Consider the following 13,157-nt stretch of genomic DNA (forward strand, 5'->3'; position numbering starts at 1 on the left):
TTCTTTTTCTGGAATGTTGCCTATCTCCACTTCATTTAGTTGTTTTTCTGGGGTTTTCTCTCGTTCCTTCATCTGGTACATAGCCCCTCTGCCTTTCATTTTGTCTGTCTTTCTGTGAATGTGGTTTTTGTTCCACAGGCTGCAGGATTGTAGTTCTTCTTGCTTCTGCTGTCTGCCCTCTGGTGGATGAGGCTGTCTAAGAGGCTTGATGGGAGGGACTGGTGGTGGGTAGAGCTGACTGTTGCTCTGGTGGGCAGAGCTCAGTAAAACTCTAACCCGCTTGTCTGCTGATGGGTGGGACTGGGTTCCCTCCCTGTTGGTTGTTTTGCCTGAGGCAACCCAACACTGGAGCCTACCCGGGCTCTTTGGTGGGGCTAATGACAGACTCTGGGAGGGCTCACGCCAAGGATTACTTCCCAGAACTTCTGCTGCCAGTGTCCTTGTCCTCAAGGTGAGACACAGCCCCCATCCCCGCCTCTGCAGGAGACCCTCCAACACTAGCAAGTAGGTCTGGTTCAGTCTCCCCTGGGTTCACTGCTCTTTCCCCTGGGTCCCGATGCGCACACTACTTTGTGTGTGCCCTCCAAGAAGTGGAGTCTCTGTTTCCCCCAATCCTGTTGAAGTCCTGCAGTCAATTCCCACTATGCTTCAAAATCTGATTCTCTAGGACTTCCTCCTCCCGTTGCCGGACCCCCAGGTTGGGAAGCCTGACGTGGGGCTCAGAACCTTCACTCCAGTGGGTGGACTTCTGTGGTATAAGTGTTCTCCAGTCTGTGAGTCACCCACCCAGCAGTTATGGGATTTGATTTTACTGTGATTGCGCCCCTCCTGCCGTCTCATTGTGGCTTCTCCTTTGTCTTTGGATGTGGGGTATCTTTTTTGGTGAGTTCCAGTGTCTTCCTGTCGATGAGTGTCCAGCAGCTAGTTGTGATTCTGGTGCTCTCACAAGAGGGAGTGAGCGCACGTCCTTCTGCTCTGCCATCTTGGTTCCTTCTCTATCGGTAATTAATCTTGTTGCTTAAGGACAGCTGATGAAATTTCTTGACTAGTAAGAGAGTTTTTTTTTTTTTTTTTTTTTTAAAGTTTTTTTTTTTTTTTGTGGTACGCGGGCCTCTCACTGCTGTGGCCTCTCCCATTGCAGAGCACAGGCTCCGGACGCGCAGGCTCAGCGGCCATGGCTCAGTGGCCATGGCTCATGGGCCCAGCCGCTCCGCGGCATGTGGGATCTTCCCGGACCGGGGCACGAACCCGCGTCCCCTGCATCGGCAGGCGGACTCTCAACCACTGCGCCACCAGGGAAGCCCGTAAGAGAGTTTTAAAGGTGTCCACATCCTTTATTTTTACTCCCGATTGGTACACTGTGGGAGAAGCGACCTGGCCGGCTGATCTGCTCTGTGTTCCTGAAGAGGAGAGCCTGCTCTGGGTGCCTCTTCACCATAGCCCCATGTCAGTTAATTTTGTCAGCTGTCACCGTTTGTCTAATGCTCATTACGCTTTTGAGGAATAAAAGTCTCATTGGATGTATGAAGCAGTGCTCTCCAACATTTGTTTGTTTGTGTTCTGTTGTGTTTGGTGTCCTGGCCTGCCCTGGTGCTCCCAGGCGCTCGCACACACGCATGTCACCAGAGAGCAGCAGTAATCGCCAAGCATATGGATTAGTGTGCCTTGGTTTTGTCCTTTTCATGCCCGTAGTCGTCTTTTTTACCTTGTATACCTGTATTACTTCTCCATCCTCCAAGTTGTTTGCATTAAAATCGTTAATCAAACCCAAAGTCTCCTACCTAATTCTTTTTTAAAAAAAAATAAATAAATAAATTTATTTATTTTTGGCTGTGTTGGGTCTTCATTGCTATGCATGGGCTTTTCTGTAGTCGCGGCAAGTGGGGACTACTCTTTGTTGCAGTGCGCGGGCTTCTCACTGTGGTGGCTTCTCTTGTTATGGAGCATGGGCTCTAGGCCCGCGGGCTTCAGTACTTGTGGCACGTGGGCTCTGTAGTTGTGGCTCGGGGGCTCTAGAGCGCGGGCTCAGTAGTTGTGGTGCACGGGCTTAGTTGCACCATGGCATGTGGAATCTCCCTGGATCAGGGCTCAAACCTGTGTCCCCTGCATTGGCGGGTGGATTCTTAACCACTGCACCATCAGGGAAGTCCTAATTTTTTTTCTTGTTAAAACCTTTTAACTTCTTCCTGCTGTGAAGTTTACATTTCCTACTACAGACATTGGTAAAACTTGACTGGAAAATATTGGCTTGTTTTACTAATCACCTTGATCAAAAAAAGTCCAGTTTTTATATGGAGGCTGAGGGGACACGGGAGGAAAGACAATGGAGAGACCTGGAGACAAAAAAGCTGCATCTCGAGTGAGGCCCAGTGAACCTGACGATGTTTGTTAGTAACTGGCTGTGGTGGGATGGGAGTAGGGTGGGGGGTGGGCAGTGATTCTGATCTGTTTGAAAGTTGAATAAGGGATGTGTGAACCCAGTTAGGCTACGTTTTAAAAGAAATGAGGTCATTGTCCGGTATTATTCTCCATACCTTTTCCCGTTTCCAAACTTTTTTTTTTTTTTTTAATTGTAGCTGTGACTCTTTTTTTTAATTTTTAAAAATTTAGTTTTGGCTGCATTGGGTCTTTGTTGCTGCGCGCGGGCTTTCTCTAGTTGCAGAGAGCAGGGGCTACTGTTCGTTGTGGTGCGCGGGCTTCTCATTGAGGTGGCTTCTCTTGTTGCGGAGTGTGGGCTCTAGGCACACGGGCTTCAGTTAGTTGAAGCATGCAGGCTCAGTGGTTGTGGCTCACGGGCCCTAGAGTGCGCGGGCTGCAGTAGTTGCGGTGCGTGGGCTCAGTAGTTGTGGCGCACGGGCTTAGCTGTTCTGCGGCATGTGGGATCTTCCTGGACCAGGGCTCGAATCCATGTCCCCTGCATTGGCAGGTGAATTCTTAACCACTGCACCACCAGGCAAGTCCCTCTCCTTTCCAAACTTTAATGGTCTCTTCCTTTTTGGTAAAGTGGAAAGAGCGGGAGTTATGAATTCTGACTCAGTTCCTTTTATAGTGGTATTAACGTGAAAACTTCCCACACATGCTTAAATTTAGACGATACCCCATCTTCCCAATGAGATGATTCAATAAAACTTTGGGACTATTGATTTATCATAGTGTATTTAAACTTTAATTATAGAGATGAAATAGTCAAATTTCTGTTTGGAGATTTGACTTTGGGGATTTTACATAAACATTTGAATTTTAAGTTTAGAAGTAATTGCTTTTTCTCCCCATCCTTATTTCCAGAAATAATTTTTTCATCATCACTAGAACCACTTTTGGAGATCTCAAGAACAGCTTTCTAGAATACTTCAACCTCACTTCTTTCTTTTTGAATCTGCTTTTAATGCTGATTTCTGAAAAATTTGTCCCAAGTCCCTATTCACTCAATAGTAAGATAGTTCGGTTTTTAGTTGCTCTATGGGTATATAGTCATGGTCATTAGAACATAAGCACTTTGTATGTTTCTGTTTAAGGTGACTTTCAACACTTGTAATTGTTATCACACCTGCGGAACCATTATGGAATCGTCAAGTTTTTTTTTTTTTTTTGCCTCCTTGTAAAATGATTCAGTCAGTGGCCTTTGGAGGCATCCAGAACTGGCATTGACTGAGGTTGTCTCAAGCTATTGTCTCTTCCTTAATTTCTTACCCCAAAATAAAACAGTTGAGTGAGTGTCCTGTAATAGAAGGAACTCGGTCAGTATTGACGTTCTATATAACTCTGTTGTGAGAGAATTTTGCTGAGGAGTCTTTGCCTCAGCCCAACAGGAGTCGTACCTGCTTGCTGCACGGCTTCTCAGGTGTTCCTTTCCTAAAGGCCCTGGTGGGGCTGTATGTAGCTGGCTTTGTTGTGAGTCCTTTCAGGTGATCGATTTGGTGCTCAGCTTTGTAGATTCAGAACCCTAACAATGTCAGTGGGCCCAGGGTCTCGCGATGGTGTTTTGTTTATTTATTTAAATTTATTTTTAATTGAAGTATAGTTGAACTACAGTGTTGTGTTAATTACTGCTGTACAGCAAAGTGACTCACTTATATGTATATATACACATTCTTTTCCGTTATGGTTTATCATAGGATATTGAATTTAGTTCCCTGTGCTCTACAGTAGGACCTTGTTGTTCGTTGATTTAAAATTGGATTGGTACCTGCCATTCAACACACACCACCTTCCTAATACCCAGGCCCACGTACTGGTCAGGGAGCTGAGAATCAGAAGAGGGGGTGATTTCTCCCCTGCCTGATGAAAGGTCCTGCCCCACCAGGGTTGGGGCTGGGTCAACACAGCCCAGTTCTTTACCTGGGGACATCTTTAGATAGCATGCAGATTGGTTAGAACATTCTTTATCTTTTCCCAGTGAGAATTCAGAACTATTTTTTCAGTTATAACGACATCCAGATTTCCTCGTTGTTCGATGGCAGGCATTTCTGCAAACCTTCAGTCACACATTCATCCTTCAGCCTGGTTGCTCCCAGGGGCTCCTGTCTTTGGTTTTCTCTCTGCTCTTTCCGGCCCTTCCTCTGCGGAGGCCCGAGGGCTTTTGGCACAGGTGCTCGTGAAGTGCTCGTTCTTAGTCACTGCTGTCTGTAGCCACAGCTGGGAATGGGGGCTACTGCTCGTTTTGCCTGCCCCTCCCAGATGTGAGGCTCCCGGAGGGGGCGTCTCCAGACCTGTTGGCACCCTCAGCACTAGACAGAGAGCCTGGCGTGGAGCGTGTCTTCAGATGCAGGGACACCGTTCACTTGTGGACACCCCCTCCCACACACACACACACACACACACACTGTCACGTGACCACGGAGGGGTGAGCTGATTGGACCGGTCAGGAGGGCCCCACACACCCAAGTCATGCCTGCAGTTTTCTGTGCTGCTCTCAGGAGACCAGGCTGTGGTCACATACCAACAACCAGCATGTTTCCCAGTTTAAACTTTGTCATCTCTGTCCCTCCCACCTGGCCTCCTTTCAGCTTTTTTGTTTATCACTTAGTGATCCCATAATCTTGTTGGGGGGTGGGAGACACAGGATTAAAACTTGTTATCTAAAATTTCCTGTCCTTTGCCCTCTACCTACAGTTAGTTGCAAAATCTCATTGACTCTGCTCCTGAAACGCTCCCGTTTCACCCCATCCTTTCCATTTCACTGACGTCCTCCTGGTTTTGGCCCCTTGACGTCTTCCCTGGGCTGGGCTTGGGACCTTCTCACCCTGGGTCTCTCTTACCTTGTGTCCTGCAAACCGCGCCCAAATTAACCCTCCAGACTTGACTGTTGCTTCTCTACCCACATTTCACTGGCTCCACATAAAATAATTTCCAGCCAATCCAGTGGTGAGCAGGGAGTAGGGTTGCTTAACCTCAGGGGTCTAGAGCTCTACCGTCTGAAGTAGCTTTGGCATAAATTGTCTGATGAAGTCTCCTGTTTCAGTTAAAAAAATCTTTCGAAACAACAAGCAACAACGATGAAAACAAAACAATCAGAGTAAACCCGGCTTTCTAGGAAGCTGTGCCACGTCCATGCGCCGTGGGACCCGAGGGGCACAGTCTCTGCGATGACGTCCATACGCCGACCTGGGTCTGAGGCTTGTAGGGGCCGCAGGGCCCTGCTCATCCAGCACCAGCTTTGTGGACGTGTTGCGAAGCTTCCATCTCTTCAGTGCTCGGGAATTATTTGTGTATCGTGGGGGCTTTCTTGTGGGAGAAGATCCATGAAAGTTCTGAGCCTTTTTAAAAATTTCTGGAGTCAGTTTTGGTAATGTATACCTTTTTAGAAAGTCAATTTCTTGTAGGTTTACACATTTATTGCTTTGATTAGTATTTTGCAGTAATCTAATATTCTAGGGTAGCAGTCCTATCTGAGGGGAGCTCTGTGGTTTCCTTTCTGTTGTTCCCCAGCATCACAGCCAGTGACAGCCATGTTGTGGACTGCCGAGAGGAAGGTGTGTCTGCAGGGAAGCCGCGGTGCAGAGCTGCCGGCCACGGGGAGGACGTTGGGGTAGCACTTCGGGGATCCTCAGCGGTAACCCGCTTGGGCTGATGTATACCGCACGGTTTGAATTGGCCCGGGCAGCCTTTGGGATTAAATTAATTTATATCAAGTTAGAAAGCATCAGCTGCCAGAGTCAGGGAGGCCTTCTGGAGGCTGAGCCCGCTCTCCAGGCGGTCTCTCACGGAGAGCAGCTGGGATGGTCCTCGGAGGGCCTGCTGTGCATCTCCTTTGTGTGAGTGCAGTTCTGGGGCCCACGCAGAAGCCCCCCGCCTTTGACTGTGACCCCTGCTGCCTTGCAGTTGGTTCCTGTGCAGGTGAGAAAGGTTTGTAACCTTCTGAAATCAAATACAGCACATATGGCTGTCTGCCTTAGCCCGTTTTCCCTCCTTTGGCACACTCAGCAGGATCTTTGTGCCCGGAGGGTGCAGCTCTGTGATCTTCATCCTTCCTTGGAAGTTGAAGGAAAGAAAGTTGTTCTCTCTTTACCACCTTCTTTCGCAAAAGATTAAAGAAGGCTTCTACGGCGCTCAGGAGCAGATCAAACAGTAGAAAGTCCTGCAGTGACGTTTGAGAACAGGTGCGGAGTGGCGGCCGTGCGTCGAAGGAGTTAGTTGTGTTCCCTGTGCTGCACTTGGCTGTCTCTTCTGGACGTTCCCCCTGTTTGTGGCGAAGAGTTTCCACGACATAGGCTAAGGGCCCCCTTTCCCTCCCTGGCTCACCCTGGGGTTCTTTTCCCAGCAGCCGCCGCCGGGTCCCGAGGGCAGGGCCGTGTGCCGGTGCTGAACAGGCCCGTCCCTAATGAGCTGTGCCGCCAGCTGCACAGAGGGCGAGCCCTGTTCTCCCTCCGGCCCCTCTCAAGAGCGGGAGCCCAGGAGCCCTTCTCGTGTCCCTTCTCGGCTGATTTGCTGATCACCACCACCCCCGCCCCCGCCCCAGAGCATCTTGGCAAAGTTCAGATTTCTGTCCTCACAGCTCAGTGCCCACAGTGAAAAGGAAATACAAAAGGGGAGGAGGAAAGTGGGGGTGGGGCGCTTGAAGGGTGTTTATTTCTCGTTGCCTTAGCCTAAGCCTCAGGCTCCCGGCTGAAGGCGTATGTGGTAAGGCTTTGAATAACTGGATCTGGAGATGGTTTTATTGGCTCATGCACACAGGCCGTGTATTAAGAGTTTGAATTTCTGTTGTTCAGAAACCTGAATTTTGAAAAGACTGCTTTCTATCTCTTCAGTCTGCTTTTTTCTACACACCACCACTTAAGGAAGATGAGATAATTGCCGTGCTCACATGCTGTAGAGCATTTGCTGTGTGCCAGGCTGGTCTGGCTTTTATAAGCATTGCCTCATTTAAATCATCACAACAACCCCTGCACAGGGAAACTTTTAATGTGATAAAGTTTTTTCTTCCTATAATAAATTGTGGTAAAAGACACAAAACTTAGCATCGTTTTAAGTGCACAATTCAGGAGTGTTAAGTATATTCACATTGTTCTGAATCAGCTCCAAAACGTTTTCACCTTTTGCAAATCTGAAACTCTGTCCACTGAAGTGAGAACATTTTAACCGATAAGCCGGCACTTTTTTTTGTTCAGCGGGTTTGAAATTGCTCTCCTGTTTCTCCTCTGCTGTCTCACTGTAACATTAGGCCGAGGGCCATGAATGCCGAGGCTGCGCCCGGTGCCCTGGTCACCGTGTGGCAGCTGCAGGGGAGGACAGCGGGCTGTCCAGAGGCAGTGCCTTCTTCCTCGGACTGTCCACCACTTGTGTGGGTGAAGCCCTGCCGAGCTAGAGGGAAAAGTGCACCTCACAAGTTACCAGGGGCCTGCCTCTATTTTGGTTTGTTTTCTAGGTAGCTTCTGATTTATGAAGCATAATATCATAGAAATAAATATGAAAAGCAATTGTATATTTTGTGAGTTACTGTTTGTGAGTCACCGTATCCCATGGGTGAAATGGGAGGCAGGGGGTGGGATTGCATTCATAATATCAGAGCTCCTCTCAGTACTCATTTGAGAGACATTTCAAGCCTGTCCAGTTCCCCTTGGAAGAGCTGATTCAGCATCCCTGGTGCACAGCCTCATATGTAACTGCCTTCCCAGTGGCTACCTAGATTATGGTTGTGCCAGAAAGGCAAGCCCAGGTTCACTGGGGATAGGTTTTCACCAGTGCCATTTAGACTCTCTGCCAGAGTTGGACAGAACAGATCATTTGATAATTTTTCAAATGTAGATAGAGGCGTTAATCTTCACTTTCTGCTGATAATGTTAAGAAAACAACGGTTGGGGACTTCCCTGGTGGCGCAGTGGAAGGGACTCTGCGCGCCAATGCAGGGGGCCTGGGTTCGATTCCTGGTTAGGGAACTAGATCCCACATGCATGCCGCAATTAAGACCCGGCACAACCAAATAAACAAATAAATATTAAAAAAGAAAACTGGTTGAGTCACCAGTGAAGCCTGGGTTCTGAGGCCAGCAGAAAGTACAGTGCAACTGTTTTCTTTCCTTTTTAAACCTCAGATTCACAGGTTGTATTAATCTTAATTCTTGGTTCATGACACAGTCCCATCATTGGTTTGTGGATGTTTTCCTTCTGGTTCTAGTGTCAGTAATTCTGGCTAATCTATTGAACGAGGTGGCCTGGGACTTTGTGCTTCAAGGGTCCAGCCTCTTCTCTTACTGCGGTTTCCTTTGGGGTCTTGCCCACTGTGACTGGGCTTCAGTAGGAGCCTGAATTTTCCCTTGCTCTGTCCCTCCTGTGCTCCTGTTGGGCTCTGGATGTGCGTGTCTCCCCTCCCGCTGTCTGTCTTGTTCAGCTAAGTCCCTCAGAGTCTCCTCTGGGCTGTTGCTCCAGCCGCAGTGGCCTTATCTCCACCCTCTGCCGCAGCAGCTGGGCGGGTCCCACCCTCTCCACGGCAGGCCGGGCCCAGAGGTGCTGTGTCCCGTCTACTCCCCCTGCTGACTCCAGCTCCCCAGGGCTCAGGAAGTGCTGGGTGCCCCGGAAATGTTTGTTGAATGAATGAATTCTGACCAAATATAGTTCAAATCCTTGTTATGTTTGGTCGGTAGAATGTAGAAAAGAGCTCTGCCCAAAGGAATTAGTAAGCTAATAGAAGAATAAGAGCCACTGTAATAGACATGCTCATCGTTACCGAATTTGTACGTAGGGCAGACGCAAGGTTTTCACGCTGGGCCTTGTCTTTGAATTCTGAGTTTCGCTCACCTGGGCTTTCAAGACGTCTATGCCCCTTCCTTCTCAGGGTAGTTTGTATTTTGTTCGCTTCTATCAGTTGGTGTGTTTAGCAGTTTTCTGTCATGTGAAGTTTTCGGAGTGCGTGTTTACAAACTTAGAAACTTTTAAACATAGAATAATAAACGGAACAATTAAAATAGCTTTAAAAAGACCGTTACCATTTTTACAGCAGAAGTGGATCCCCACCTCTTGTGTACACTGCCCGGTACTTGGTGTGGGCAGGACAGAAGCTGCATATTTGGCACACCTCATGCTTTCCAAACCACTCATAAGACCCTCGCAATTTTGGTTATGAGCCGGCCACACCACAAGCGTAGTGGACCCTTGGGAAATGGCTTGCATAGTGGGTGGACGGCATCCTGGTGGACCAGACGTGGCCCCTCTCTGCATCCCGGGAGCTGGTGATTGGGGCATGTTCCATCATCTCAGGAAACACTGGTTCACTGTGGGAACTTGAGAAGGGAATAGAATCTCCCAAAATTCCACGCTGTCACCTTTTGTCCCTGTAGCTCCTCAACGAACCTTTGTTCAGGGTATGTGCAAAGTCAAGCTAAATCTTTGGCATCTCTACCTAAACCCCAAGGACAGCACGTGCACCTCCCCTGGGATTAGCCCCTTAGCACGGCATCGCCTCACTTCCCTTCAGGTGATGTCAGCTCGGCCTTGGCGCTGGCAGCCTCCTCCCCGGGCCTGTGGGGACCACAGTTTGCTCACTTCCTAGTGCCGCTTCTCAAGGTAGCGTGGCTCTGGAAAGCTGTTGCAGTTGGCTTGCCTGTTGAAACTCTCCAATAAACGAATACTTTCTGAGTAATTACATATTTGCTCCTTTACACTCTTGCAAAATAATAGAAAGCAAAACAGTATATTAATATAAGTTAAGCTCTTTTGTGACTGTGCTGCATTGACACAGTCAATGTAAAAAGAGGTGTCTGTGTGTGCAGGTGAAAGGAATGGAGCTTGGTAAGGAGCAGTGGGGGAGTAAACTCTTGGAAAACCAAAAAGGAGGGCAGTTGGCCCGTGACGGTGACGGCAGTGGTGGTGTGGTGGCGACCTGGAAGGGACGAGCTGCTGGCTGTTAGGAAATCTGCATCCGTGTCTGAGCTCTCAATCCCTCTCCCTTCTCCTCCTCAGGAGTTAGAAGCAGCTCTTCATAGAGATGACGTGGAGTTTATCAGTGACCTGATCGCGTGCCTACTTCAGGGCTGCTATCAGCGAAGGGATATCACGTGAGTAACCCCAATCTTACCGTTTCTGGCGGAGGGAAGGAATTAACCAGTCCTAGTGATGTTTCGTGTCTCCTGGAATAAACCAGAGCAGATCACCAGCCAAGACGTAACAGTATTTACACACGGTTCCCAGGTCCCATGTTTGGCTCCTTCTGCAGCTGAGTTTTCATTTTATTGTAATTCTTGACTTTATTTCACTCTCAGAAATCTATATCCCTTACTGTTGGGTCCACCAGCTACCATATTCAAGTGTGGAATGTGTTCTTTCAATGTAGGGCTTTCTTTCTGATCTTTGTTTTCAGTATTGGTAAAATGATGCCTAACAAATGAGCACTAGGTTTTTGCCGTACTCCGGCCCCTGGGGTGTGGATCTTCTGTTCATGTGAACAGTGGCATCATTTCTCTTTTTTTAAAGACACATTTATTCAGCGTCACGATCAGACTATTACATTTAGCAATCAACATCATGGGTGCAAAAAAAGAAATCTACATTAAAACCCTTCGCTGGAATGCTTTACACGTTCTACAGAGCAGAAACTAAAATAACCTGTTATACAGTGGTCACAAATAACAGTCCTCGAGTTTTTTTGCCCATACACATGAGTATTGTGTAAAACATGTCTTCTTTGTAGCAGCTAGGCCCTGCCACCACTGTGCTTGGCTGAGTTCACAGATCTGTTGTAACCTGTAGGTTCCCTGTCACTTCTCTGGCTCTCGTCTCCTGCTAAGCTTTGTTTCCTGGCAGTAATCAGAACCTTCTGCCACTGCCATAGCTACTGCTGCTGCTGGAACCACCACAGCCACCTTGGTTTCGGGGTTTGGCAAACTATTGGCCTCCACCACCCTAGGGGCCAGAACTTCTGCCTCCAAAGTTTCCTCCTTTCATGGGTCCAAAATTTGAAGATTGATTGTTGTAACTGCCAAAATCATTGTAGCTTCCACCACCTCCAGAATTGCTTCCATCGTTACCAAACCCATCATAGCCATCCCCACTGCCACCATATCCCCCGCCACCGCGGCTGCCACCAAAGCCACCTCGGCCACTGTAGTCTCCTCCGTGACCACAGCTGTCACTCCCACCAAAACCCCCCTCCACGACCACCACCAAAGTTTCCAGAACCACTTCGGCCTCTTTGGCTGGATGAGGCACTAGCCATCTCTTGCTCAGATAGGGCTTTCCTTATTTCACAGTTGTGGCCATTCACAGTGCGGTATTTCTGAATGACAGTCTTGTCTACAGAGTCATGGTCATCAAAGGTTACGAAAGCAAAGCCTCTCTTCTTGCCACTGCCTCGATCAGTCATGATTTTAATCACTTCAATTTTCCCATACTGTTCAAAATAATCTCTTAGATGATGTTCTTCAGTGTCTTCTTTAATGCCACCGACAAAAATCTTTTTCACACTTAAGTGGGCACCAGGTCTTTGAGAATCTTCTCTTGAGACGGCCCTCTTGGGTTCCACAACTCTCCCATCCACCTCGTGTGGCCTTGCCTTCATGGCCGCACCCACATCCTCCACAGTGGCGTATGTGACAACCCTGAAGCCTCTGCCATGCCTGGTGCTTAGATCTCTCGTCGCCACATAGTCTGTGCGCACTCCCCGCCACTCAGAATGCCTCCTCAGGCTCGCGTCGCTTGTTTCAAGGCTCAAACCTTCGACGAAGAGCTTCTGCAGCTGTGCGGCTCTTTGGGAGACCCTGACTTAGCCATGACGGCAGTGCGGGGCGGGGAGACGTCAACGATGCTTACTCGGCGGTGTCCACGGGCAGAAAGGAGTAATCTACCGAACGTATCTCTAGCATCATTTCTAGCGTGGAGCTTCTGGGCCCCGGCACACCATAGCTGCCAAGTACACAGCTGTCTGGTACATTGAGATGTGCAGAAATTTGGAGCAAGATTTCATCTCTGTCAGCAAATAAAGGATCTTCCCGATAAGGCCTCATCCCTTGTTTTGATAGAGTTGATAGACGTTCTCTTGCTACTACGTTTCCACACAGTTGGACTGTGAGGCCAGCTACCGGGAAGCTGAGACAGGACGGGGCTCCCCGTGCAGGCAGGAGGCTGGGGTGCCACGGTTTAAAAACAAAGACGGTGTCTGAAATATTTCTCTTCTAGTAGATCCACTCCTGGGCGCCTGTTAGGGCTGGGGGTAGACGTGTGGTAACAAGGTGAATGAGGGGTTGACTAGCTGCTCCTGCATCGAGCGTGGAGCTCGGCGTTCGTGTGTGTGTGTGTGTGTGTGTGCGCGTGTGAGTGATCATCCCTCTTCCTTTCTGTGTTTGTACTTCTGCCTGTTTCATGCTGTAGTCGTCATCTCCTGCATTCTCCGCGAGTGTACTGACTGTCCCCAGGGCGTCCAGGCTGTTGTGCTAAACAAAGAGTAGAAAGAAATCTACCATCTTACCACTTAAACACCATGACAAAGGGTTTAGTATATTTTCTCCCATTTTCTTTTTGAGATGTAACTTGGGAGTCTGTGTGGTTTTTAAGCAGTTGTAGTCATACTGTGTATATAATTTCACTTTTTCATATCTTTCATTTTTTTCCTCACAACGATAATTTTTCTTATAACCACTTTTTTCTTTAAATGGGATTGTCAAATACTCCGATTTAATAGATGAACATTTGTGCCCAGCTTTTAACTGTTATAAACACGTTATATTACAT

The 13,157-nt window shown here is 48.3% G+C and overlaps 1 protein-coding gene and 1 pseudogene across 1 annotated transcript in view; one reads left to right on the forward strand and one right to left on the reverse strand.

Moving 5' to 3' along the window:
- Positions 1–13,157, forward strand: part of CECR2 (CECR2 histone acetyl-lysine reader) — a 156,889-nt gene that overhangs the window by 79,757 nt on the left and 63,975 nt on the right. Inside the window, 1 exon segment of the mRNA XM_065888239.1 lies at positions 10,395–10,489. Within this exon segment, the coding sequence (XP_065744311.1) occupies positions 10,395–10,489 (95 nt within the window).
- Positions 11,238–12,200, reverse strand: LOC136131585 (heterogeneous nuclear ribonucleoprotein A1-like; annotated as a pseudogene).

The sequence above is a fragment of the Phocoena phocoena genome, chromosome 11 (genome assembly GCF_963924675.1).
Source record: "Phocoena phocoena chromosome 11, mPhoPho1.1, whole genome shotgun sequence".
NCBI lineage: Eukaryota > Metazoa > Chordata > Mammalia > Artiodactyla > Phocoenidae > Phocoena > Phocoena phocoena.